General features: G+C 29.4%; 3 protein-coding genes and 1 long non-coding RNA gene across 6 annotated transcripts; 1 reads left to right on the forward strand and 3 right to left on the reverse strand.

Annotated features, from left to right (window-relative positions):
• Positions 1 to 1241: 1241 nt before the first annotated feature.
• On the reverse strand, positions 1242 to 1685 carry LOC130451410 (ATP-dependent DNA helicase pif1-like). The gene has a single exon (XM_056790403.1). The coding sequence runs from the start codon at positions 1683 to 1685 to the stop codon at positions 1242 to 1244; it is 444 nt and encodes a 147-aa protein (XP_056646381.1).
• Positions 1686 to 11982: 10297 nt separating this feature from the next.
• On the reverse strand, positions 11983 to 16152 carry LOC130451789 (uncharacterized). 2 transcript variants are annotated; one of them, XR_008910791.1, is made up of 4 exons: positions 14818 to 14916; positions 14389 to 14554; positions 14126 to 14334; positions 11983 to 13124 (listed from the first exon to the last, which is right to left on the reverse strand). It is a non-coding gene; the product is annotated as an uncharacterized LOC130451789 (long non-coding RNA). The 2 variants fall into 2 exon arrangements; XR_008910792.1 differs by lacking the exon at positions 14818 to 14916 and adding an exon at positions 15981 to 16152 and having other exon boundaries at positions 12053 to 13124.
• Positions 16153 to 18611: 2459 nt separating this feature from the next.
• Positions 18612 to 23950, reverse strand: LOC130451787 (polyribonucleotide nucleotidyltransferase 1, mitochondrial). The gene is made up of 10 exons (XM_056791036.1): positions 23856 to 23950; positions 23511 to 23723; positions 22920 to 23461; positions 22072 to 22621; positions 21822 to 22015; positions 21599 to 21759; positions 20917 to 21104; positions 20695 to 20818; positions 20267 to 20500; positions 18612 to 18923 (listed from the first exon to the last, which is right to left on the reverse strand). The coding sequence occupies exons 2-10, from the start codon at positions 23615 to 23617 to the stop codon at positions 18798 to 18800; spliced, it is 2226 nt and encodes a 741-aa protein (XP_056647014.1). The 5' UTR covers positions 23618 to 23723; positions 23856 to 23950; the 3' UTR covers positions 18612 to 18797.
• Positions 23816 to 26112, forward strand: LOC130451788 (eukaryotic translation initiation factor 3 subunit J). 2 transcript variants are annotated; one of them, XM_056791039.1, is made up of 6 exons: positions 23816 to 24235; positions 24302 to 24390; positions 24632 to 24739; positions 24842 to 25130; positions 25216 to 25352; positions 25849 to 26112. In XM_056791039.1, exons 1-6 carry the CDS (start codon positions 24223 to 24225, stop codon positions 25906 to 25908), a joined length of 696 nt encoding a protein of 231 aa, XP_056647017.1. In that variant the 5' UTR covers positions 23816 to 24222; the 3' UTR covers positions 25909 to 26112. The 2 variants fall into 2 exon arrangements, with proteins under 2 accessions (XP_056647017.1, XP_056647016.1); XM_056791038.1 differs by having other exon boundaries at positions 23912 to 24235; positions 25216 to 26112.
• Positions 26113 to 27656: the final 1544 nt, after the last annotated feature.

A 27656-nucleotide genomic window follows, 5' to 3' on the forward strand; every position in this document is an offset into this window, starting at 1 on the left:
CGAACCGGAAGAACATGGAGGAGGCATACAAAAACAAGTGTTTAAAAAATTTTTCAAACTACATAGAAAATTAGATTAACAGCATGAAAAATATGTTTTTTAACCTGCACGTATGTTCTTTCATAACCAAATGGAACTTTCTTTGTGAATATACCTCGTACATCATATTGAAATTGTATTACATTCAATTTTTGGGAAAAATATCAATTTCTCAGGATAAATTTTGGAATAATGGATGGAGAAAAATTTATTTGATTTAAAATATTTGAAAATTTCAACGTACGTTTAAATGAATTGAATTATCTAGCAGTACCAAGTAGAAATGTAAAATTTGTAGTTTGAAATATTTGTTATGAAGAATGGAAAATCATTTTTTTTTTGTTATTTATCCAACAATCAACTACTTTTTGGTAAACCACATTATGGAACGTGCACTACATTTACCTTTCGTTTCGTTAACGGGTTAAAATTTCGCGTAGAATCGCGCACCAACACCTGAAACAAAAACATGAATTGTAATATTTTCTCTAAATACCCTTGCAATTAAAAAAGTACAGAAAAATTATGCAAATAGATAGTGGTCCCCTTTATTTATTCACGTCAAACCATTCAATCAAACACTATATTTATAAACAGATTGCCCCTGTATGTATAATAAATGAAAATTATGTAACAATATATTCAGAAAAAAACTTTTGTTACTTCTTAAATCTGTCCCCCTCGTAAATATCAAGTCCACAATTTTTAGATGGTACCCTGTATAATAAATTCAAAGTTATATTACCCAAGATGTTGTAATTTATTCGACTTGAGTGAATTAGTTATAAATGAAAATTATATCAATAAAATCAAATTTTCAAAATGAACTTCACAAAAAATATCCGTGTTGCAAGCAAAAAAGTAAAAAATCACCCAAGTAATCAAATTTGTGGAATTCGCCTTCGTAGCTAATAACTAGCTGACCCGGCAAACGTTGTTTTGCCATATAAATAATTTCCTAGTAATTTCTAGTGTAGACAAAAAATAGCTTACTTATTGTAAGTAAGTATGTATGTTAGAATGTGTATATTGTATGTGTGTAATAATGTGGTATATGCGTGAAATAAGCATGGAGCGCTGTGAACGATGAGGGAATATAAAAATAACAAAAGGCAAACATTATTTTTAAGTTATTATAATTTATTCCTTAAAATTATATATCATCAATTAAACAATTACGACAGTAACACTATTAAACAATATCAATCTCTTAATGCTATAGCGTGAACAATATTTTTTGTTAGTCCATCTTTAGCTAACACAAACAAACTGGATGGTTTACCCACTCGAGAGCATGCCACGTATAATTGTCCAAATTGTCCGTGTGAAAAGCATGGTGTTCTCAAATCTAATCCACAAACAGACATCGTTTGACCTTGGGATTTGTTGATAGTCATTGCAAATGCCAATCTAATCGGAAACTGAATACGTTTGAATTGAATTGGCACATCTGTAGGTATAATAGGAATCCGTGGTATGAGTATATTTTCATCTCTGAACTTGCCATTTAAAATCCTGGCTTTGATCACGTTTTTCATTAATTTTTGAATGACTAATCGCGTACCGTTGCACAGCCGGGGCGGGTTCAAATTACGAAGCAAGATAATTGGAGATCCAACCTTTAATTGTAAATTATGCGGTGGCATGCCTGGCAAATCCAGTGAGTTAAAAACTCTGTGGGAAAATTTACTGCTTCGCTGTCGTCGCAAACTGTATCAATAGATTTATATGATACAAAGTTCATCATCATGATTGATCAGTTTTCGACCGGAGAGGAAAAATGATTAAATTACTAAAATGGCTATTAAAAAATAAGGGTTGATCGTAGAAGGGTGAAAATTGAGGATTGTATGTATTTTTGTATGTTGTATCATAAAAAAAATAGAAATTAAAAATTTTGTAAAAAAAAATAAAAAATAAAAATTTAGGGGGATGAAAAATAGATGTTGGCCGATTCTCATAGATACCGGATAAGCACAAAAAATTTCATCAAAATCGGTCAAGCCGTTTCGGAGGAGTATGGCAACGAAAACTGTGACACGAGAATTTTATATATATATATTAAATATATATATATATATATATATATATATATATATATATATATATTATTAAAAAAAAGAAGAAAAAGAAGAAGAAATTCTGGTCGCTTTCAATTCCAATTATACAAAAAATTCCTTTTTCGTTTCAAGACTTGATTTTATTTAGTTGTTTACAACTAAAAGTTTTAAGATTTTTTGTTATTTAACAGAAGGGAGGCCCACATTATTTTATTTCTGAAATTACTTTTACCAAATATGATATACAGGATTTTTCTCAACTATTTGTATTTTACAATATAATATTAGAAAAATATCAATCATATATATGTTTTCTAGTAGTTTTCCAAAAAAATTCCGTTCTAACAAACACATTTTTTTGTAAATGCTTTGCAAAGTAGATTATATATATAGGGTGAGTCTTCTGTATTTGAGATATAAAAAAATTCATTTTCGTAGCTATTTAAACATCAATCACGGTTACAATCTAAATTTATCTACAGGACGTCCCCAAAATAATCAATCAAACCAAATAGACGATCTTTAACTAATTATTGAACCATTCTAAAAGGATTCTAATATCTCATGATATCAAATTAATTTTACCAATTCGTGTATAAAACTTTTTTATATCTAGTTATTTATTTTTGTCTTTTAACATAATATAGATCTTGAAAGAGTTACACAGAGTGCACCAAATGATAATTAATGTCATTAAAAATCATATTTTGAAATTATCTCGAACAATACAGAATGTTGCAACTCCTTTACAAACCAAACATATTATTTTGTTGGATGGGAGCTCCTGTATAGTATACCGGATTGATCACATTTTTTGAAGAAATGGTAATAATGACGATTTACAAAATTTTTTAGCAATTTTCTTATAAGTTTACGTATAGGGAATACTAAAAAAAATTTACACGAAGATAAATTACAGTGTGATACATTCGAAAGAAGAAATATAATCAGAATTTCAATTTTGAGCTCACTTTGTATATAAAATAACAAATAATTACAATTTAATCGACTACGATGATATTGCATCTTATTAAGAAAGACACTTAGTTAAATTCTTTTTCTCAACTTACAATAAGTTACAGAGGGATCTTGTATTTACCTACCTCTCATATAAATTTGTATACAACTCTCAAAGTACTCAAAAAATTTTGATCTCATTTTCAAAAAATTATGTTTAAAGGGTTCAAGATAATTTCAAAATATGGACCTCAAATACAAATAATAAAAAAATGTTTTTGATACGTATTAAAACGACCCCCTAATACTCAACTTTTTAACAAAATTGGCGCACCCTGTATATCAATATAATTTTATAGTGGAAACAAAGAGAACTAAACACTTAACAACAATGTTTCCTAATGAAATTAATACTCAAGTGAAGACATTATTCAATAAAAATATGTTTCTTCACTGTATCACAACTTTGGTCTTAATAAAAAAATAAATTTGTGTGAAAATAACGGACGCCATCTTCCTTTCAGTTTTGTAAATAGGTGACAAAAAGTCAAGAGCTGAGACATACGAAATAATAGAAACTTATATTGAAATGAGCTTAGTATGATCTTCTGTACATAGATAGCACTGCTAGTACTAAATATCTAAACCAAATTCACGTTTTGGAGTTTTTGTAAACAGAATAAGTAACGCAATTTGCTAATTTATGTCCCGAGTAAATACTATTGATTTCTTTACTCAGTTAAATAGATACGTAGAAGGAAGTCACCACAGAAATTTCCATATCTTTTTTTTATTTGAAGAACTTCAAATGCAAAATTTTTAAAAATAAACCGTCAAAAGTTAAGGGTATGAAAGCCACAAAGCAAACTTTGGTATTCCAAAAGCATAATACGAATAACCGTCCTTGTCTTCAGATCTGGCATCTTTTGAATTTATAAGATAATTTCATTTATCATCCTACTATTTAAAATAAGTGAAAAATTCGTCGCACTCTTGCACACCGAAAGGAAATTTCCAAGAAAAATTAAACAAGAGAAATTTCAATAATTTCATAATTTCGTCCCCATTATTATTTGACAATAAGTAAAATATAAACATCATCATCATCATAGAAAAAGACAAACATTTTCATTACACACTGTTAGAATATATGGAATGCAACCAATTTTTATTTAACTGTCAAATGTTGTTAATGTAAGTTGACGTCTGTCAATAAATCTAATCAATTTTGCTCTTTTATGTGTAAGACTAAAATTACAATAAATTGTTTGTACTGAAAATCATATCAGTTATTATTTTCAAACCACGTAATTTTCCTTTATGGCAGCAGAGCGTGGTTCCGTGGAAGTAACAGAAGACTGAAGGAAGTGATTATACAACTGTTAAAATTAAGTTTAGTAATTTGGAGGTTATAATTACAACGTGCTTCTCGTCAAACTCCATATTCAAAATGGGTTCAAATTTGTTTAATTTGGAAAAACTAGTCGGAAGAGAAAATTTTACCACTTGGAAATTCAGTATGAAAACATATTTACAACATGAGAATTTGTGGTGTTGTATCGAACCGTCTGATAACAAACCAACTGAAGGAAGTAAGGTTGTAAAGGCCAAAGCCAAGTTGATTTTACTTCTGGACCCTCAAAATTATGTTCATGTTCAAGATTGTTCAACTGCAAAAGAGGTATGAGAATGTTAACAACAAGCTTTTGATGATAAAGGGCTCACGCGAAGAGTTGGCTTACTAAAAGACTTGATAAATATTACATTGGAATCTAGTAATAGTGTTGAAGAATATGTGAGCAAGATCATGAATACTGCTCACAAGCTGAGTAACATTGATTTTGACGTAAACGATGAATGGCTTAGTACTTCGATGCTGGCAGGCTTACCAGATGAATACAAGTCCCTGATTATGGGGCTGGAGAGCTCAGGCATTAAAATAAGTGCTGATTCAGTTAAGTCTAAGCTAATACAAGAAATTAGTACATCAAAGTCAACAGTCTTTTATACAAATTATAAGAAATCCAGAAATAATACTCAGCAAGTTAAAAACAGAGGACCAAGATGCTATAATTACAATAAATATGGTCATTTTGCTAAACTATGTAAACAACCAAAGAAGTTAGTGAATAAAGGAGAAGGTTCAAGTTTTGTAGCTGCTTTCCCAGTAACTGTTAAACAAAATGTGAGTGATAAATGGCTAATAGACTCAGGAGCATCTTTGCACATGACTTGCAGAGATGACTGGTTGTATAATGTCACTGAGCCAACTGTGAAAAGTGTTACTGTGGCAAACAGAGAGTCATTAACTGTAAAAGGAGTTGGATGTGTGGACATTCAAATAAATCAGAAAGATAAAAGACATGTTAAAAATGTACTGTTTGTTCCTGGTTTAGCTGCCAATCTTCTTTCAGTCAGCATAATCGTGAAGAATGGGCATAATGTTATATTTTATGACAAGGGATGTGCCATTCAGAATGTTAAACGAGAGGTTATCTGCAATGCAGTATTAAAAAATAACCTATATGTTATGAACATAAGTGGAGAAGAGGTTCATCTGACTTCAAGTGCTGTGAATTCTAATGACACTTATCTGTGGTATCTGCGAATGGGACACTTGAATTTTTCAGATATTAAGAAACTGCCAAATTGTGTCTTTGACTTCAGACAAAGGTAATGTGATCACATGTATTCATTGTTGCGAGGGAAAACATGCTCTGTTGCCATTTAAAAATGTAGGTTCAAGAGCAGTAAGACCACTTGTACTAATACATTCTGATTTATATGGCCCTATGGAAAATATTTCATATGGAGGTAAGAAATATTTTATAACTTTCATTGATGACTATACACGAATGGTACATGTGTACTTTCTTAAAAGATAAAATAAGTGTACTTGATACGTTCAAAGATTTCAAGTCAAAAGTAGAGAATGAATTGAATTGTAAAATTAAAAAGTTACGCTCAGATAATGGTAAAGAGTACTGTAATAACAATTTTGAGAAGTTTTTAACTAATCATGGTATAATTCATCAGACATCTACTCCGTACACTCCAGAGCACAATGGCTTGGCAGAACGAATGAACAGAACACTAGTGGAGCGAGCAAGGTGTATGTTGTTTTATGCCAACCTGGAGAAGAAACTAAGGGCTGAAGCTTTGGCAACTGCTGCATATATTGTAAATAGATCTCCTACAAAGGCTTTGGAAGGTAAAACACCTTATGAACTGTGGAAAGGTAAAAAACCCTATTTATCTCATTTAAAGATTTTTGGTTTCTATGGTACATGCACCAAAAGAAAAACGTCAAAAATGGGATAAAAAATCCGAGAAAATGTTGATTGTAGGTTATTGTGAAAATTCCAAAGGATATCGATTAATAAATCCTTTAACACATAAAGTAGTAAAAAGTGGAGACATAACTTTTATTGAAAAGTATACTGAAGGTAATAATAAATTTATACCTTCCAATGTTGAAGTTGCAGACATGGAGGGCCGGTCAGCCGGTAATAGCACTGCTCCTACCAGTACTGGGATGTCATCTGATATTCAAAATCAGGAAATACACACTCAGGAGTCATCAAGTAAGGAATTGAATGAACCTATAAGTAGAAGCGAAAACTCACTTGGAAAGTTTTCTATGAAACAGAAAACTCAATTATTAGTTTAGTAACAACCCTTTAGCTAATTATGTATTGAGTATCTATCAGTAAAAAAAAATATGTGAAAAACGATTAGATTAAGTTTGTTTTATTAAAAGATTCCCAGTTTAATGCACTTGAAATTTCAAAGTTCCAAAAGAATGGCCGCATATTACCGATATATAAAAGAAAATAGTTTTCACTCCATAATCTGAGACCAAATGACAAGAAATATTTTAGGTAGTAAATTTGAAATCAAATGAATAAAACAAAAAATCACTCACCAGTTCACAAATGAGGAAATCACTGTCTTGGTAGTTAAGAATTTTCCGGGTATCCATAATTTTCACAACACAATATTGTATTAAAACACGGAAAATTCTTTATCGGATTATTGTAAACACGCCACGAATACGAACATCAAAGAAAAACAAATCACTTTTAATGTTTATTTTCAATCCGTTTCACGAAAATTTTAAATTAAAAACTATTTTCTATCGATATACTGAAAATTTCCAAAGTTTCCATTAAAAATTTTCAACATTAGTCACATTTTTAAAACTAGAAAAATGGAAAGATTTTTTTGTCGTTATTAAACAGATCCGGTATCTCTGTATTTTATTTATCTAATAATAACTATTTTGTACTACAATCGAAATAAGGTATTTTAATATTAATATCTATATATATTTTTATATGAAAAAACACATTACAGTTGAAAAGATTTGACGTGAACAATAATTGCGTCGACCTACAATGATGGCCGACATGCTGTCCAGACAGACAAGGATAAACGAACTTTTTGATGCTATATTTTAGATTATCGTTTGTTTAATGTTTATAAGTAAATTAATGATTCACACAATTTCAAATTATTTGAAGAAAATGCTTAATTTTAAATACTTTGAAAATATTAAAAAAAAATAATAAAACCTTAGCATTCCATAAAATGTAATACATTGAAATCGTTCATTTTCCTGGAAACTTTAATTGGACAAATCTCGTTAATTTTTACATAAAGAGAATTATATCTTACCTATATAAATAAGAAAATAGTTTTCACTTCACCATCGAAAACAAACTTACACGAAATTTAGTATCAAATACTGCCCGAATTTGTAATACTGTCAAAGTTTCATTATCTAAATAATTAAATGCATTGTTTAAGCTTGTGACTTCAACATTCACAGTGCGCAAGTCAAAAACAAGTCTAGACATTCGCAAAGAATTCGAAAGGGGTCAATGAACTGAGAAGATGTAAAGTTTTGATTTATTAAATAATAAGTAATTAAATATTACATATTTTGTTATATAATTTCCATATTGAATAAAATAGTGTTTTCAAACATAAAATAAATAAATCTATATAAAGCAAGATATATTTTTAATAATATTTCTAAGAAAGTTTTAAATAATTAGTGATAATAGATATAATACATACAATAAAATATGGCATAGATTTAATTATTACAATTCACAATAATATTATTAAATGCCTATATAAGTATAGGTTGTAGGCAGCAAATAATAGTAATTTCCTTTTGGGAATCTGTATACTTTTAATGTTTTACGACATAACTTCGTTCTTCGAATTAGTACTTTCATTAGTTATTACAGGTATATGAAAATTTTTATATTAATTAAGGATTGTAGAATTTGAAACAATGTTACTGAAATTTATTCCAAGTTCCAAAAAATTAGCTGCATATGTATAAAGACCAAATCAAAAAATTTTTGTTATCTTGATATCAAGAATTCTGTGATTTTAAAACTTCCCATAATATAGGGTGGTCCTCATCCCCAAATTTGACAAACGATATAAAAAAATATTCTATTAAACGTTATTTTTCTCATGAATATCAAAAATAAATTCCAAATGTAAAATAAATAAAAAATTCTTCAAACAAAGACAAAGGCAAGTAAGAAGGACCAGCACGTGTAATTATTTTTCGGAGTTTCCTGTAATAAACCCTCAATATATAATGTATTATTTTAATTAATTATCGAGAATACTGGAAATTTCTCATAGTGTAAGTTGGTCCTTAACTCCAAATTAAATAAAACAATTAGATAGGATCGTAGTGAACGTTATTTTTCCTTACGCCATATCTACGTTTTTGAATTAGTAATTTTATTATTGATTATTGGTAGGCATATGAAAGTGTTTATCAATTGAGGAACGTAGAATTTAAAACAATGTTATTAAGATTTATTAAGTTCCAAAAAATAGCTGCATGTGTATAAAGTACAAAACAAAATATTTTTGTTATCTTGATATCGAGAATTCTGTGATTTTAATATTTTCAGTTCCTATAGTGTAGGGTGGTCCTTATCCCCAAATATATTTCCTATGAATATAACTGAAAATAAATTCAAAATGTGAAGTAAATAAGAAATTCTTCCGACAAAGATGAAGTCGTCTAAAAAGGGGCTGCACGGTCAATTTTCGTTATCGGTATTAAACCCTGAACATGTATAGTTATTTTGGTATTATTACGAGTATGTATCTAGAATAATGTGATTTTAAAATTTCCCATATTTGGAGTGGTCCTCATACCCAAATTAGACAAACATTCACAAAGGATTCTGCCGAACGTTATTTCATATATATATATATATATATATATATATATATATAAAAAAATATATTCCAAATGTTAGGTAAACAAGAAATTCTTCGAACAAAGACAAAGGCATCCAAGAAGGGTCTGCACGGTCATTTTTTGTTATCGGTATTAAATCCTCGATATAATGTAAACAAACTATTCTACAAACTGATAAAAAGTGTTCTACAACTGCACCGCACGTGTTGTTTTTCAAATATTTTATACCTCTTGTAAATTCTCGATAACCAATGTAGAAAAATAAATAAAGGATACTTTCAACAACAAAAAAGGGTCTAATAATGGTTCATAAAAGATTTCTAACTTAAAAATAACAGAAGTAAAATATTTGGAACCCTGAAGTTTTTTTTGGTACAGTTTCTTCAAAAGTAATGTTTTATAGTTATCGAACTTGGTTGGCTTTTATATTCTTTTTCCAATTACTATCGACCTGCATTCGAAATTCTTTATATACTTGTTAGAATTTGCATTTTGGAGAATAAATATTGCGATGTCGATTAAATAACACTCAACTTTGTTGAAATTTCGTAAGAAAATTAAATTATTACTTTAGAATCAATCAATTTTTATACAAATATGAAGAAAAATGCTTTAGTTATTCGATTGATAAGAAGGGAAAAGAATTTTTTGTGTATAAAATGTGAAAAGCGATTCTAAACAAATGAAGGGGTGATAACAAAATATTATTATATGAAGAGATAATTTCTAACAGTAACTGTTCCATTGAAAAGTCATATTTTCTCCGTGTATTTATCTTATAGAATGATTTGAGATTATTTCCTTATTGTTTTCTGTACATCAAAAGTGTGTACAAATAATTGATTCTGCACTAATACAAAATGATGATGGTTATTAAAAAAATGATCTCTATTTCCTCCAAAATAAACACCCCCACTTTGGAACATAGCTGCAATAATATAATCAACGATTTTCTCTAAATTGGATTTGAATGAAAGAAGAAGATGCCATATTAAACGACTCAAAAGGTCCCCAGTTTGTGAATCCTCAAAACTTGATTAATTATCATATTGTTTTTCCAAGTTTGTGTTTACCAAGGAAACAATTATAAATTAGAAAAGAATTCAATTTTTAAGAGGTGCTGAGACTTATATTATTTTGGAGAGATGGTAAAAATATCAGCATTTCCTCAAAATTTGATAATCAATACTGCCAAATTTGATAGTGAACTATATTCTTTTGGCCAGCTCTGTACAAATTGTAAAACCATCTAAATCCATAATATTTATTACTTTATTATTTTGTTATCTGTACATTTTGAAAGGGTCTTATTGGAAAAATCCATATCTTTACCTACTACAGCCATAAAAACGAAATCAAGCAATAAAACATCTGGTTCACAGATGTGAAAATATTTTTTTTTCGAAACAGCATAATGGACTATAACTATAGAAGCCTATGACATTTTTTACAAAGTATTAATATGAAATATAAACTAATATATTTACAACTTTTAAGAAAAATGAATTTTGATATTGCCATGTCTTGATATTTGATATCAATAAGAACATAGTTTTTACTTAACAATCTAAAATGAAATCAGACGAAATTTGACGAATAGAAAATTTACATGTCTACCCGAATTAGTAACAATGTCAAAATTTCATTATTTAAATAATTAAATGCAGTAGTTAAAGTTATTGATGTCAACATTGGCAGTCAAAAACAAGTCTAGACATTCACAAGAAATTACAAGAAATATTTTAGATAGTAAATTTGAAATCAAATAAATAAGACAAAAAATCACTCACCAGTTCACAAATGAGGAAATGACCATCTTGGTACTTAAGAATGTTCCGGGTATCCTTAATTTTCATAACACAATATTGTATTAAAACATGAAAAATTCTTTATCCGATTATTGTAAACACACACGAAAATTTCCAAAGTTTCCAATAAAAATTTTCAACATTAGTCACATTTTTAAAACTAGAAATCGAAAGATTTTTTTGTCGTTATTAAACAGATCCGGTATCTCTATATTTTATTTATCTAATAATAAATATTTTGTACTACAATTGAAATAAGGTATTTTAATATTAATATCTATATATATTTTTATATGAAAAAACACATTACAGTTGAAAAGATTTGACGTGAACAATAATTGCGTCGACCTACAATGATGGCCGACATGCTGTCCAGGCAGACAAGGATAAACGAACTTTTTGATGCTATATTTTAGATTATCGTTTGTTTAACGTTTATAAGTAAATTAATGATTCACACAATTTCAAATTATCTGAAGAAAATACTTAATTTTAATTACTTTGAAAATATTAAAAAAATAATAATAAAACCTTAGCATTCCATAAAATGTAATACATTGAAATCGTTCATTTTCCTGGAAACTTTAATTGGACAAATCTCGTTAATTTTTACATAAAGAGAATTATATCTTACCTATATCAATAAGAAAATAGTTTTCACTTCGCAATCGAAAACAAAATTACACGAAATTTTACAAATAGAAAATTTAGTATCAAATATATCTGCCCGAATTTGTAATACTGTCAAAGTTTCATTATCTAAAAAATTAAATGCATTGTTTAAAGCTTGTGACTTCAACATTCACAGTGCGCAAGTCAAAAACAAGTCTAGACATTCGCAAAGAATTCGAAAGGGGTCAATGAACTGAGAAGATGTAAAGTTTTGATTTATTAAATAATAAGTAATTAAATATTACATATTTTGTTATATAATTTCCATATTGAATAAAATAGTGTTTTCAAACATAAAATAAATAAAGCTATATAAAGCAAGATATATTTTTAATAATATTTCTAAGAAAGTTTTAAAATAATTAGTGATAATAGATATTATACATACAATAAAATATGGCATAGATTTAATTATTACAATTCACAATAACTTAATATTATTAAATGACTATATAAGTATAGGTTGTAGGCAGCAAATAATAGTAATTTCCTTTTGGGAATCTGTATACTTTTAATGTTTTACGACATAAACTTCGTTCTTCGAATTAGTACTTTCATTAGTTATTACAGGTACATGAAAATTTTTATGTTAATTAAGGATTGTAGAATTTGAAACAATGTTACTGAAATTTATCTCAAGTTCCAAATAATTAGCTGCATATGTATGAAGACCAAATCAAAACATTTTTGTTATCTTGATATTGAGAATTCTGTGATTTTAAAACTTCCCATAATGTAGGGTGCTCCACATCCCCAAATTAGACAAACGATATCAGAAAATATTATATTAAATGTTATTTTTCTCATGAATTTCAAAATAAATTCGAAATGTGGAGTAAATAAGAAATTCTACCAACAAAGATAAAGGCATCTAAAAAGGGGCTCCATGGTCAATTTAATTATCTGTATTAAACCCTTGATATAATGTAAACAAACTATTCTACAAACAGATGAAAAGGTTTCCTAAACTGCATTGCATGTGTTGTTTTCCAAATATATTATACCTCTAGTAAATTTTGATAACCAATGTAGAAAAATAAATAAAGGATACTTTCAACAAAAAAAAGGGTGTAATAATGGTCCATAAAATATATCTAAAATAAACATACCAGACTCCATAGTAGTAAACCATTAAAAACATTGAATTCTAAACAATCTACCTCCAGCCATAAGAATTTCTTAAAGAATAACCATTGTTTATCTGAACATATGATGGCCAAAATTAGTTTGTTCAGACATTTTGCCGCCATTTCCGGACATTTTGCCGTTTGATTTAGGCACATGCGTGGAAATTAAGAAACAGAGCAATCTCCGAGGATTACTGTCTTTCATCTCTTTTTACACCTGAAATATAATTTCCAATTATACAAAAAATTCCTTCTTTGTTTCAATACCTGATTTTATTATTAGTTGTTTACAATTAAAAGTTGAAAAAATTTTTGTTATTTAACAGAGGCTCACATTATTTTATTTCTGAAATTACTTTTACCAATTATGATATACAGGGTTTTTCTCAACTATTTGTATTTTACAATATAATATTAGAAAAATATCAATCATATATATGTTTTCTAGTAGTTTTCCAAAAAAAATTCCGTTCTTATAAACACATTTTTTTGTAAATGCTTTGCAAAGTAGATTATATATATAGGGTGAGTCTTTTGTATTTGACATTCATTTTCGTAGCTATTTAAACATCAATTACGGTTACAATCTAAAATTATCTACAGGACGTCCCAAAAATAGTTAAAGAAACTTCATATACGATCTTAACATCTTACAATCTTACGACAAACGACGTTCGTTCGGTATATGAGTAATTTTGAGAGATAGCAAAAAATGTTAATATAATATAAAAATATTTTTTATGATCATATTAAATTATTCCGAATTATACATAACTATGATTAACAACTTGTATATTATAGTGAAATCAGTCTCATATATACACGGTGGACGAAGAAAGATATGGCCTTTAATTTTCTTTCTACTTTTAAATACCCTACACACTGTATTTTATAACACAAATTAAATCTTCGTTAAACTAATAGATGTTATAAAGCACATGATAATACAGTATGATACATTTGAATGGAGAAATAAAATAAGAGTTTCGAGTTTCCAGTCACCCTGTACACAAAATAGAAAATAATTACAATTTTACAACGAATCAAGTTCTGTTTTCATTTGTACAAAATACACGGAGATTTATTATTCTAACTATCATAAAACGATTGCCAAATATATGAATATACAAAAAGAATTTTTCAAAGTTCAATGCAACATCAAATAAATTAGAAAAGTAATATATTGATGAAATTTGAGACATTCAGATACATACTCACCTTTTTTCAATTTAAGAGTTGTCAGCTCAAGTTTTATATTTGTTTTCAAATGGAGTACAATTCAAGATGGATCCAGCCGAGACTTCTCAGACTTCATTTACATTGATGGTAACATTGAAGTGTCTTCCATAACTTGATCAATAACTTTAATTTTCCTAAAACAATTGCTCTAGGTCCTTTAGATGTGCTGTTCCAGAATAAACTTTAAACTGCAGAATGATCACTATCCTAATTTGAATTTAATTAAATAATTTATTTAATACCTGGTAAATTTAATGTTTAACTTGCAGCTGTCCCCATCAACGTTTTTTATTATACATTCTATCAAATAATAATGACAAATTTGTAGACACGTTTTGAGTGCAAATCTTCAAATTTTCCATATAAAAAATATCTTGTTAGTCTGATTTTCAGCATTGCTTTTCCTTCCTGTTACAATATCATGAAAATATAATCAAATTATGTTTACACAGATATGAAAAATATGATTAACATGTACTACTACGAATTTATTGTTAATGATGAATAATACAAGAATTAAAATTATAGTTATGTCAGGAATAGAACAGAGTTATTGTTATAGCCCAATAACAATCCCTAACTCCAAAAATGAACCTAACCTTAATATAATCTTGTTCTATTCGAAAATTAAACATATTTAAGGATATAGCTCCAAAATATTGAATTCTCACCTACAAATCTTAATATTTGAAATAATTTCATTTATATTTAGTTTATTATTCAATTAAGGTTAATTAATATTTGACAGATGAACATCTAACCATTATTTTGTTTAAAAAAAATAACTATTTGATGTTTATTAAAAAAGAAGACTATAAAGCCGATCGAAAAAGAAGAATTGCCTAGTTTAAAAAGTTAATCTCTCTCTGTTTATATTTTCTCTTGTGTAAATCCAAAATAATTACATATTTTGTGATGGATTATACTGTGGGAAATATAGCTGATTTAATAACACTGATGATAAAATTAAAGTCAGGAGAATTTCAGTCAAACTAAATGAATAGAAACAAGGTAAGGACAAAAGATGGATATCAAACAACAAGTAAACGAGGGAGGAAACACTAATCTGAAAAAAATGCTTATCAACTAGTGAAAATAATATGAATTAACACGATAATGAAGTGAGTAGCTCGGAATCTATTTTGAAAACAAAAGAGGAACAAAAAATGCAAAGAAAAAAATGGTATGAGTGATAATCCACAAGGAGAGAATGAGATTTCACGAAAATCATTGCTCAAATTCGAAAACAGATGTGATTTTCGGAATCTCCATGGGAAAATACATGGTACCACGTGACAAAATTATTCAGATCTAATACAAAATGAAGATAGTCATTAAGAAAATGATCTTTTTTTTCACCAAGACAAATCCTTCCACTCAAGCTGCAATAATATAATCAACGATTTTCTCTAAATTGGATTTGAATAAAAGAAGAAGATGCTTTATTTAACCACTCAAAAGATCCCCAGTTTGTGAATTCTCGAAACGTATGAAACATCCAATCCATAAACTTAAATGTAATTGAAAATGTTTCACTTGTCATACTTCTCATTTTTTCTTAGTTTTTCCAAGTTTAAACAAACTTCGTGTTTAACAAGAAAACAAATATAAATTACAAAAGGATTCAAATTTTAAGATGTGTTGAGACTTATATTATTTTGAAGACAGGGTGAAAATATCATCATTTCCTCAAAATCTGATAATCAATCCTGCCAAATATGATAGTAAACTATTTTCTTTTGGCCAGCTCTGTACAAATTGTAAAACCATAATATTTATTACTCTATTATTGTGTTATTTGCACATGCCTTGTTCAAAAAATTAATATCTTTACCTACTACAGCCATAAAAACGAGAACCAGCAATAAAACATGTGGTTAACAGATATGAGAATATTTTTTCCAAACGGCTTATTAGATTGGAGGCCTATAAAGAAAAAAACTACAACAATTACCACTTATAACAAAAAATTGTTTTTGACATTGAAGAAATAAATTGAAACACAAAATTATCGAATTTAATACGACTAAATAAGGAAAATATAAAAAAAACTACGTACGACGTAACGTAACTCTTATCATGCGTGACGTCAAGAAAGTCATGTTGTCATCCGACGATCCACGTCATACGGCGTGACGAAACAATAGAGAATATTTTTATTTTTTTTTTTTTTAATAAAAAATGTCGAGCCGGGAATTGAACCACCAGTCTTCATGGTCGAATTCAGCGCCTTAACAAACTACACTATTTCGTCTCGACAATTATTGTGCTTAGGTATTTAAGAGACTCTGAAAGATGCCATTGTACGGGTTCAAAAATGGACAGTGTCAAAAACGACTCTCGCCATTGTACAGGTTCAAAAATGCACATTGCTAAGAAGACATGTGACACGTCGTCGTCAAAAAGACATGCATGCGGCAGGATTTCGAGTTAATAAATAATTTTGAAGAGAGAAAAAAGTGTTTGTATTACAATGTCAAGCAAGAGATGAAGGATGACATAAACAATGTGTATGCTATCACATTTGTAATTTTAACATCAGTATTTATTTTAATATTAAAAATTGTATTGAATATTGTTAAAAGAAAGTTTAAATCTTCTTGTAATATAGACATAAATGAGTATACAATGTGTTTCAATAAAAAACAAATTTTTTAAATATAATTTATTTAAGCAAAAAAAAGTTACAATGGTATCACACTTAAAAACCAGTTTCGTAGTCGTTCTACATTAATTTGGGTTTGAATTGAAAATTCCAACGGCATGGCAAGCCGAACCTTTTTTGAAACGTTCCATCGAATTTGCGGACATCAACAATGACGGTGGAAATTCCATATTCTTCATATTTCTTTTGTAAAAATTCAGCTTTTTGATTGCCGCGAACGTAAATGTAATCGACATTTATACTTTTCAAAATCTCGTTAAATTTTGAATAATCAACTTCCCCACAAGAGTACTTAATTCCATGGATATAACGTTCCAAAAACTTGATTGTTTTTCGATCTTGAAATGAAACGATAGTGGTGGCATGAATATGTAGTGTCTATGTTTAAATCCGATTTCGATGGATAGTTCCTTAGGATGAAATGCACCTTCGATAGTGAAGCCTTGAATGTCAATGAATGCTACTCTCATTGTAGTTTATTTGTAACTGTCGCGCGCTGTTTCAGCATCTCACTATTATATGATCGTTTTGATAATTTCCGTTAGCGGGTGATACTCCAATAAACGATCATGTACAATTATACAATATGCTCTAGTATTTGCCTAGTTTTCTTCCCAATGAAGAAATATACAAATATGAACCGAAAAACGAATCAGTATTTACGGACGATGATGATGAACCTCAAGCGAATGAAGAAACTTTTTCTCCACGAACAGTCAACGAGTACTTTAAGCAATATCCTGAAATAATCCGTCAATGTGTCATAGATTTCTTTAACAAAGATCCGCAAATCGATGATTTCTTTAGTCCAAAGTATAATGTTGACAACGATCAGTGGACTTTGGGAAATATTCGCATCAACTTTGACTTAAAAAACGGAGATATATTAGTAAAAGAAGATGATAAAGGATGGAATAGAATACCAGCTACTCCAGGTCTTTACCAATTACTTTTCTACGGATATCCTACATATACCGAAGATGATTTACCTAGATACAAAACATTATTGGAACGAACGGGGGTTCATTTGAAGAGATATAGAACCCTAAAAGCTTCACAGCTGTGGAAGTATATCAACATTATTAAAAAGTTGTTTATTGCAAGAAGTAACACTACCACTAGCATTGTGGGTAAAGGTTTACCTGATCACATTTTCAATTTGTTCGGTTTTTTGTTTTTGATACAGTAAATTACAAAAGCTACTGAAGAGATCTGGCAATTCACTTTAACCTTCATCCATATATTTTCAAACCCATCCACTTTTTCTTCTATGTACAATCTCTCAATCCTTCTTAATATATAACTCAACACCTCCTCCCCTGTAATACTGTAATAATACGGTCACACAGATGAAATATAAAGCCCGGTAGCACAAAAGCATAAGATAATGTAGCATTGCTTAGTCAAATTTCAGTAACCCCAATAATATCAAAATTATTTGTCTCTTCAATATTTACAAAATTGTCTAAACCAATAAAAATAGAGGTCAGATTTTGATAAGCGATTTTACGTAAACCATTTCTACTCATTGTCATATATCTCCTCTCTTCTTCAACTATTTTACCACTTCATGTTGCCAGGTTTTACTCTTCTTTCTTTTCTTATGTTTGTTACAGTCACCATTTATTCACTTTGTTTTTGTTAAATCAGTTTGAATGTCCCCACTATCTCAGCTATATTTTGATATGTTCCACTCCCAAACTAGTCTCTTAACATGTTGCTATTCTTGTCAAGTACTCAATATCTTTAACTAGAAGACTGTTTTTTAATATTTCTGTGAATACCTAAGTTTAGCTTCTATATAAAAAAGGATAGTATGGTTTAATGAAAATCATAATTAAAACTAACAAATTAAATCCAATATGTACAAATACAACTTCATATAAAACATCTTATATTGATCATTAACAAGAAACAAGTCGATAGCAGAGCTATTTAAGATTAACATTTATATAAAAATAAAAATTGATTCTATGTTCACTTTTATCACCGCGCGCTAGCTTGAAGTACTTTCCTAGATAGTCTCATCAATCCAGATACTGGGTCTCTCCCGAAGTACTTCACTTGTAACTCTTGACCTACTTCAAGACCTAAAGCAGATGGATGACCAATCTGAAAATAATTAAAATACATTAAATGAATAGCACTAAAAATGTTATTGATCAAATAATTTTTTTTTAAATATATTAACTAAGTCCAACTACAAATTAGAGATCAAATAAGAAGCAAAGCTAATAAGAGAAGATCTGAATATTCATAATAATGAACGATTCACTAGATCGAGACGACGATATTGGAGAAACCACTTCGACAGTTTAATGGAAGATCGATGGACTAAATGGGCAAAGGATGAAAAACCAAATTCAAAAGATGGAACGAAAACTGGACATTTACGTCTTAAGAAAAAAGAAAGAAGAATAAAATTAACGATCCTCACAATTTTTATTGGGTACAGCTACAGAACATACAAAAAAGAAGGTCAACTTGTATGTAAATCTCGGCAACACAAATTTAGTTCTGCGACCTACCAATCGTGACGCTAATATAGTAAACATATGTCATTACTGTTAATGTCAATATGTCATTCATCATCAATTTCTGAATTCCTGCCACATTTCCTTCAGATTTCGGTATACAGGTAGGTGATATTATTAGAAATGTAAATTATAATTATGATTTCTGGTTAAAATCAGTTTGAACGGAGAATATATGTTTCTTGGCATACAGTCAGATTAATGAAAATTTATTTTACAGCCAGGTAGGAAGCATAGCCCTAAACGACAAAGGATCTTATTGGAAATAACTGAAAAATTATCAGCAAAGTGTTCTTTTCTGTAATTTTCCATTGAATTTCCATTTCTAAAAAATTGCTTATAAATTGTAAATCAAATGAATTACTTGAACACTATTTACAATAGTGTTCAAGTTTATATAAAAAAAAATAGTATTGTTACGAACGCGTATCCGCCCTAGAGCCGGTCCTGTCTAGATGAAATGGAATTCTAGAATTAGGCGAATTTACTGACTTTTTATAAACTGATCTTTTTTATATTAGTTTTTACTACAGCAGGCGGTTTATTTCATTGTTTTTTTAATAATTTCTAGGACGGTCTATTTATTTATTTGTTTTGTTTCTTTATTTTCTAGAACTTTTTAGAATTCTTTAGGGATATATAATGAGTTTGATCAGCTCGGTTTATTTAGTTTATAATAAATAGTCATAGTGAACAGACTGAAATAGAAAGTAATCGAGGAATTTAAATACATTATTCAAGTTAATTAAGTGTAGTGTATAGTGTTTAAATGAATTGAGAATGTAAGAGACAGTGTTCATCAACTCACCCCACAAATAGAAATCGTATAAATAAGAAAAACATTACAGTATTTAGTAAACTTGCGAATCATTCTTTGATCACATAAATAAAACTTTTTACAAAAAATATTTTTCTACTCACTTTTCTTTGGTCTAACTGGGAATTGTGTAACAAAGCAGGTGGCATACCAGGATATAAAGTAACCATCACACCTATATCTCTGATTTCTACAATAGTAGCTTTATAAATCCCTCCAAATTCCAAATCTGGAGCTCTTTCAGTTGTTAATAACTTTTGGATGATATCTTCTGCTTCATCCATTGCACTTTGACTAGGAGCAAATACTTCAAAAGTCAAATCATCAATTTGAGATACCTGGAAGGTGTTCAAAAGAATTATAAAAACAAATAACCAGTATTGAACACACTGTTTACTTCCACTAGATCAACGCTCAAAATTACACTTATATGAATCTTAAATGAATCATAAAAGACTCAAATGACCAGACAATATAACCGTTCTTAAAGAGTATGTTAAGTTGGTTCCACATATACTAACATCATACTTACATGTACACCAGTTTCAGCAAATAACTTTTTCAAATTAACTCCACCTATGCCAACAAGTCTAGATCTTTTGTGAGCTTCAACTTCTAATTTTTTAGATACCGGCCAATTATCTTTGGGTTCTGTCCTAAAAATTAACAAGAGTCATTTGAGATCACATGTTAAGCTTAGAACATCTGTTGAATAGAATATACAGAAATGCTTTGAATTTATAAAAAAAAGTACCTTGGTTTTTCTATACAACTATGCATGTGTTGGAGAATTTTCGTTTTGGCTTCAGCTGCATTTTGTAATGCTTCCATCACTATTTTTAAAGGTAATCCCGGAATTTTTATGTCCGCTTGTAAAGCAGTTATACCCTTTTTATTCCCCGCGATTTTAAAGTCCATATCACCCATATAATCCTCAATACCCTATAAAAATATAATAAGTACCAGTATATGGTTGAGTAGATGAGACAGCTAATTATGTCATATATTTAAAGATAAATAAAGTGAATAATCAAATTATTGAGCTAAAAGAGAGTAACAACGGAAGTGTACATCTACCAATCCTTCCATAGCCATAAGAAGATATATGAAGGTAGAAATATATTCTCAAGAAAACGATACCTTGAGAAATTGGGGGGGAGGGTGTTAAAGTACCCAAACAATATTGACAATATGTAAAATTGCTTTTTATGATTGAATAAATAAACTGAATCGATGCATTTTTTCATGATTTAGTCATTTTTTGTCCTCAAACAATGATGAAATTCAAAGTAACTTAAATACATGATTTAGGAGATAAAGGGTGTCAATTTTGACAAATCAATAAGCAGGGTTTAAGGCTTTGTAGAAAAATTCTTCCCAAATCAACAGATAATACGTTTTTAAGGAACACATTATGAATATTTAACATGTCTTACAAGAATATCTGTTAAAATTCTGTAGTCTTCAATGGTGTTTGTTTTTAGATGATATTTAGTAACAAGACCTATGGCTACCCCTGCTACAGGAGTGGATATTGGTACACCTGCATCCATAAGAGCCAAACTTCCACCACAAACAGTTGCCATTGAACTTGAACCTAACAAAATTAAAATAATATACTGTAGAAAAAATTTTTAAATTATGAAATATAACAGTTACCATTTGATTCCAAAACTTCTGAAGTCAGTCTTATTGTAAAAGGAAAATCTGATGGAACCACTGGATTTAAAGCTTTTTCAGCTAAGGCACCATGCCCCATCTCCCTCCGACCTATTGGACCAATTTTTCCCGTTTCTTTGGTGGCAAAAGGAGGAAATTCATAATGTAAGAAAAAGTTTTTTTCTTTAATTCCACTGAAATAATTAAATTGCATTACCAATTCACTATATGAACAATCTATTCATTTTACCTAGCCAACATACTAAGAGGGTCCAGTTTTAGTGCACTATCATGTGAGTCTAATGTTACAGTGCAAAAAACTTGTGTTTGCCCTCTTTGAAATACAGCAGATCCATGCAGCGGTTTATACATGTTAACTTTACAAGAAATATCTCTCAATTGATTGTAATCTCTACCATCACACCTTTTTTCCTGTTGAAATATCAAATCTCTAAATACTTGTTTAACCATCTTATTATAGTATTCATTAACCAAAGTGAGATCAATGTCATGGAAACTAGATTTAATTTTATCCATGACATCTGTTCTTATTTCACTTAATGCATTATCTCGACCAAGTTTATCATAAGTGTAATTTTGAAATATTTCTTTGACCCGCATCTCTGAAAGAGTTCGCAATGCCTCAGCTATCTCTTCAGACAATTCTACTGAAGACACATCTACATCTCGTTTTGGTTTTCCACATAGTTTTTGAAGTGTTTCTATGTGTGTGATTATAATCTGTATTTCCTTTGTAGCAGCTTTGATAGCTTTCTGCAAATCTTGTAGCAAAACCATATCTATGAAAAAGTGAAGTGATTAACTGACTGAAGCCATATTTCATTACATCTAAAAATCAGGCGCAGTTTCTTCTAAGATTGGGTAGGTCATGAATTAAAATAAAAAAAAGTAAAAGTAAAACTGAGATCAGAACTTTTTATAAGTGACAGTTGTCTTCCTTTAATTCACACTTCACTCAAACTGTACCAAAACTTTGATGCTCTCTTAAAATTTTTTCAGATAGTAAAATAGTTTGGAGAGGAGGCAGTCATGACCCCCCTTGAAACTGCGCCTGCTAAAAATGTACATCCATCAAACCTGCATTGCCTTCCAACATGACAACTAAATGTTTTCTCATTGCAGATACAACTAAATTCAATGAAGATTCTTGTAGTTCCTTTCTTGTAGGATTTATTACCAACTCATTGTTGATTAAACCCACTCTTACAGCCCCTATGGGGCCTTTCCATGGAATATCACTTATAGATAAAGCTGCAGATGCTGCATTAATAGCTAATATATCAGGGCTATTGATGCCATCTACGGCAAGCATATTACACACAACTTGAGTGTCATAATTATAATTTTCTGGAAACAGTGGTCTCAAACTTCTATCAATTAATCTAGAGGTGAGTATTTCTTTTTCAGTTGGTCCTAGTTCTCTACGAAAATAGTTGGTAGGAATTCTACCTGCTGCAGCAGATTTTTGTCTGTAATCAACAACAAGCGGCAAAAAACCGCTGGCTGTTGGTTTTGGTTTAGAAACTATCGTAACCATAACTGATGTGTCTCCTAAGCTTGCCACTGCACAACCATCCGCCAATCGGGCATATTGACCGGTTGATATAGTTATGTTGCGGCTAAAAATTATTCGGCTTATATCTACTTTTTATTTAAAACTTTACTTACCCATTTGAACACGGTATATTTACTTCTCCAACATTTACTTTTTGGCTATAAAAACGTATTGTTCTTAGAATATTGAGATGTTTTAATTTAAAGCTCCAAAAAATCATGATTATAATTTAAACTTCCCTACCATTATCTTAAGTATAACCTCAATTATTCTTCACCATCAATAGGTCGCTATAATTCAGATTTGATAAGGGTGACTATAAACACCTATAAATTAGAAGAGGCTAGCAATATAATTCTTATTACATAATAAGTTCTAATGATTTCTGTTAATTTATTTTATCAATATGATGTAAACGTAAATATCTGTACGGCATAAATATTTAAATAAACCCTTACATAGGTGGATTCTAAGTTTAAATAAATTCCTTGGGTATTTAAGAGCTACCAACACATTGTTGGCTGATTGTGACTGGAGTAGAATGTCATCAAAAACGTCATCTCAAAAATGTCAAAATTTAACCTGAAATGGATGTTCGAAGGTCGACCTCAAATTTGTTCACTGATAGTTTGAAGTATTTTTGTGTTTTTATAATTACTTATCAGAAATTTAAAAAAATAAGACATCGCGTTTGATAGCAAGTTGTTTTTTTTCAATTTTTCTTTATAAATTTTGATAGTTTCGAGTCGTGATTCACCTCTAGTTAAAATTGTACATCGGCCACACGTGAGGTAGTGATTTTAAGGTTCAGTGTAAAATTGCAATATGGAATCGTGGGGTAAGAAACATTCACTTTTTAATTTTTTTTTTTCAAAAATAGGTGATTAACTTTTTGCCCTTATAGATGAAGATACTTTTGAACCAACTGTCCCTAGCGTTGTTCCAGTAGCCTCTAATAAGTGGGAAGGCGAAGATGAAGAAGAAGATGTTAAGGTATTTATTCAAGAATTTAGATTATTCATTTTATTTATATTGATAGTAATCATGGAATTTTAAATTTATAAATTTCTATCAACAGGCATTTATATGAGATTTTAAGTTAAATTATGTAAATGTTAGGTAATTTATCTAGGAGTTAAGATTATAATTAACTGAATTTCTAAGAAGTGAAAAGAAAATTGAAATTAACTACACAGAATATTTCAACTGATTATTAAAATACAATATCTTGTAGGAGAGCTGGGAGGATGAAGATGAAGAAAAGAAAGAAGAAATAAAGGTTGAGACAGAACCCAAGAAACCCAAAAAGAAACCTTTAGCTGAAAAAATTGCTGAAAAAGAGGTATAGCAACTAATTTTTTGTGTATTGACCTCATAGGAGTGCTGAATGAATACTTGTAATTTGTGATTATAAAAATTTCCTCAAATATATAATATTTTGCAGAGATTGAAGAGAGAGGAGATGGAAAGGAGACTTAGAGAGGAGGCAGAAGAAGATATATCTCCTGAAGAAAAACTTAGGCGTCAACAAGAATCTGATTTGAAATTAGCTTTAGAAACCACTTTTGGTGGCAATAAAAGTAATGAAGTTATATCTGATATTTCCTTACCCAACTCAACCGAGGAATTTGAGGCATTCACAGATACTCTATCTAAAAAACTCACCCCGTTATCAAAAAGCACAGAATATCCCACATTCGTAGAAAATTTGACTAGAAATTTATGTGCCACAAGTAAGGAAATCTAAATAATTATGTTAAATAATTCTATAGCTGTAATAGTATGTTTTCTCTAACTAGTCTCATATTTATGTTTTAGTGTCTTCATTGGATATTAAAAAAGTTAAAAACTCTTTAGATAACTTATTTTTGGAAAAGCAAAAAATTGAGAAAGGAGACAAGGCCAAAAAGAACAAAGGAAAGGGCAAGGCGAAATTACACATTGAAGGTGACAATGTATGTATCAAGGTGCAGGTCTTGACTGTTTTGTGCTCTCCTGAACAACTCCACGTTGCCCTATTTTATAAGTGTCTTTTCCATCCCACCCCAATGAACTTAACAAACTCCTAACTTCAGTGACAGTGTGTTCATTTAATTTTTTCTTATCTGTTGATATCTCAAATGGAAACTTGATGATCCACGTGTTATTGTTTCTTCTGGCAAGATATTTATATACAGGATGTTCTTTAGAGGCAGTTAAAGTGTTATTCAAATTAGAATCTGGTACTTGTCTAACTTGGAAACTCTAAAACTGTTTGTGATATTTATATTTAACACACCATCAATTATCACTACACCAATAATTACACTGATTGTTCAAGTCTTCTGTAGGTTCACATCAGGCTTGAAGGACCAGATAGTGTAATTGTGAGTGTTGGTCTAATGGTAGCAAATGTGTGTTCAATATTTTCAAGTTGAGTATTTGTATCCTAATTAAGTTTTTTTTTTACAGCAACTTTCTCAACTATCTGCTTATGTAGACGATTATAATGAATACGACGATTTCATGTAGCAACAAAAAATTCGGATATCTCTTTATACTATTTTAATATTTTTTAAATATAAATTATTCATATTGTAACAAATACTTCTAACTTGATGAACGCATTTTATCAATTATACAATATAATATTCATTTTTTATGTACATATTATATGTATATACTAAACTTACTGGTTTTAAATTGGCACAAATAAAAATAATTCATACATTTTTTGTGTTTTTATTTTTATATGCATAATAAACTATGATGGTAATGGTAAGTTGAGAGGAAGAAAACACCTTCTATGTTCGCTTTATTACAATCACTTTCCTACATTTGACCATTCATCTCTAATTGGTAACTTTGTCAAAACGATTAAACACTACAGCTTTTTTTCAGTCTATATTATTTCTTCATTACACTGGCTTAAGTAACTACATGGTGTCCCATAAAGAACTGATACAGAGCAAAAGCGTATAAGGGGTCCAAAATATGACAATTGGGAGAAAATTTACCTCTTTACCAAGTTGTATCTTTAAGAATTTATAATGTATATATACCTCAAAGTTGGGACATAAATTTGAGTAGGCTATAGTATAGGGCGGCAGATTTCAAGAGGCGCTCAATTTTTTTTTGTTTACACTGATAAGAAAAGTTTAAATTTTTACAGAAATGAAAGTAATTTAATAAAAATTAAATATAATAGTATTATATGCAGTAATTATACTAAATACTTAAACGTCTCTACATAGACAATTTTGAAATACTTTGTAAAATATAATAAAGGATCATGAATATTCAGAATATTGCTACAGCGATCTGATATAATTGAAAATTAGTTATTTTTTTATTATATTTAGTTAAAATTTTCACAGATAATAATATAATTACTATATCTCCTAACTCCTTAAACATTATTAAATTTACTTACCCAGTCCAATCATTATTCAATATTGATGGTCTATTTAGCTAATCAAAAATTCGATTTCATAAATTTTTTTATTTATTTGTGAAAAATACCGGTGTAAATTGTTTAATTTTTTTATTTTAAATATAAAACAGGAAAATAATCAAGGATCTTATACAAAACCTTAGTTCTAAAATTATAAAATTAGAATTTTCTTGATAAGAAAAGTAATTTAAATAATTGTGGACTAAGACATCGAATTCATCGGTCAGTAGAGGCGGAAAATCTGTAAATCCCCCACTGCGTACAGGGTAATCCAAAACTTTTAGGAATGGCATAGTCGATAAGAACTGACGCAGAGCAGACGCGTATAGGAGAATCCCTAAGTTGACGATTGTGGGCAATTTACCTCTTTACCAAGTTGTATCCCTGAGGAGTTGCAGGGCCTCAAAGTTGGGACAAAAATTTAAAAAAAAATGAGTTCTTTGTAACTCTTCAACTTAACATTACCAAATTTGGTACACTTTATTAGACTGTTAAAGACATTAGGTAATGGTAAATAGAAGGTGATAGAACCATTATAGAAGTGACCTAACCTTGTAATTTCACTTAACTCTTTTATCTGTCAGTTGATTCAGAAAAAATTATTTTCATAGAATGGATAATAGACAATTGGAGCGTAACATCGTTGCCGTCATATTGTTATAGTACACTTGAATACACTGTTTACACCAACACTCACATAGAAAACTTTCACTCTCAGAAGACGATAACTTTGTTATCGAAACGCGCGTCAGACAGTGAAATTGTGAGTGGTGGTGTAAACAGTTTGTTCAGTATGAATATCACCAACAGTTTCAAAAATTCAAAC

The sequence above is a fragment of the Diorhabda sublineata genome, chromosome X (genome assembly GCF_026230105.1).
Source record: "Diorhabda sublineata isolate icDioSubl1.1 chromosome X, icDioSubl1.1, whole genome shotgun sequence".
Lineage (NCBI taxonomy): Eukaryota > Metazoa > Arthropoda > Insecta > Coleoptera > Chrysomelidae > Diorhabda > Diorhabda sublineata.

Coding starts and splice junctions, on each gene's coding strand:
- LOC130451787 (XM_056791036.1), bottom strand. CDS start 23,617: ATGATTTTTTGGAGCTTTAAATTAAAACATCTCAATATTCTAAGAACA. Junction 22,622..22,919: donor CATGTTGGAAGGCAATGCAG/GTTTGATGGATG, acceptor ACTTTTTCATAG/ATATGGTTTTGCTACAAGAT. Junction 21,760..21,821: donor AGAAGTTTTGGAATCAAATG/GTAACTGTTATA, acceptor TAATTTTGTTAG/GTTCAAGTTCAATGGCAACT.
- LOC130451788 (XM_056791038.1), top strand. Junction 24,391..24,631: donor ATGAAGAAGAAGATGTTAAG/GTATTTATTCAA, acceptor AATATCTTGTAG/GAGAGCTGGGAGGATGAAGA. Junction 25,131..25,215: donor TAGAAATTTATGTGCCACAA/GTAAGGAAATCT, acceptor TTTATGTTTTAG/TGTCTTCATTGGATATTAAA.
- LOC130451410 (XM_056790403.1), bottom strand. CDS start 1,685: ATGCCACCGCATAATTTACAATTAAAGGTTGGATCTCCAATTATCTTG.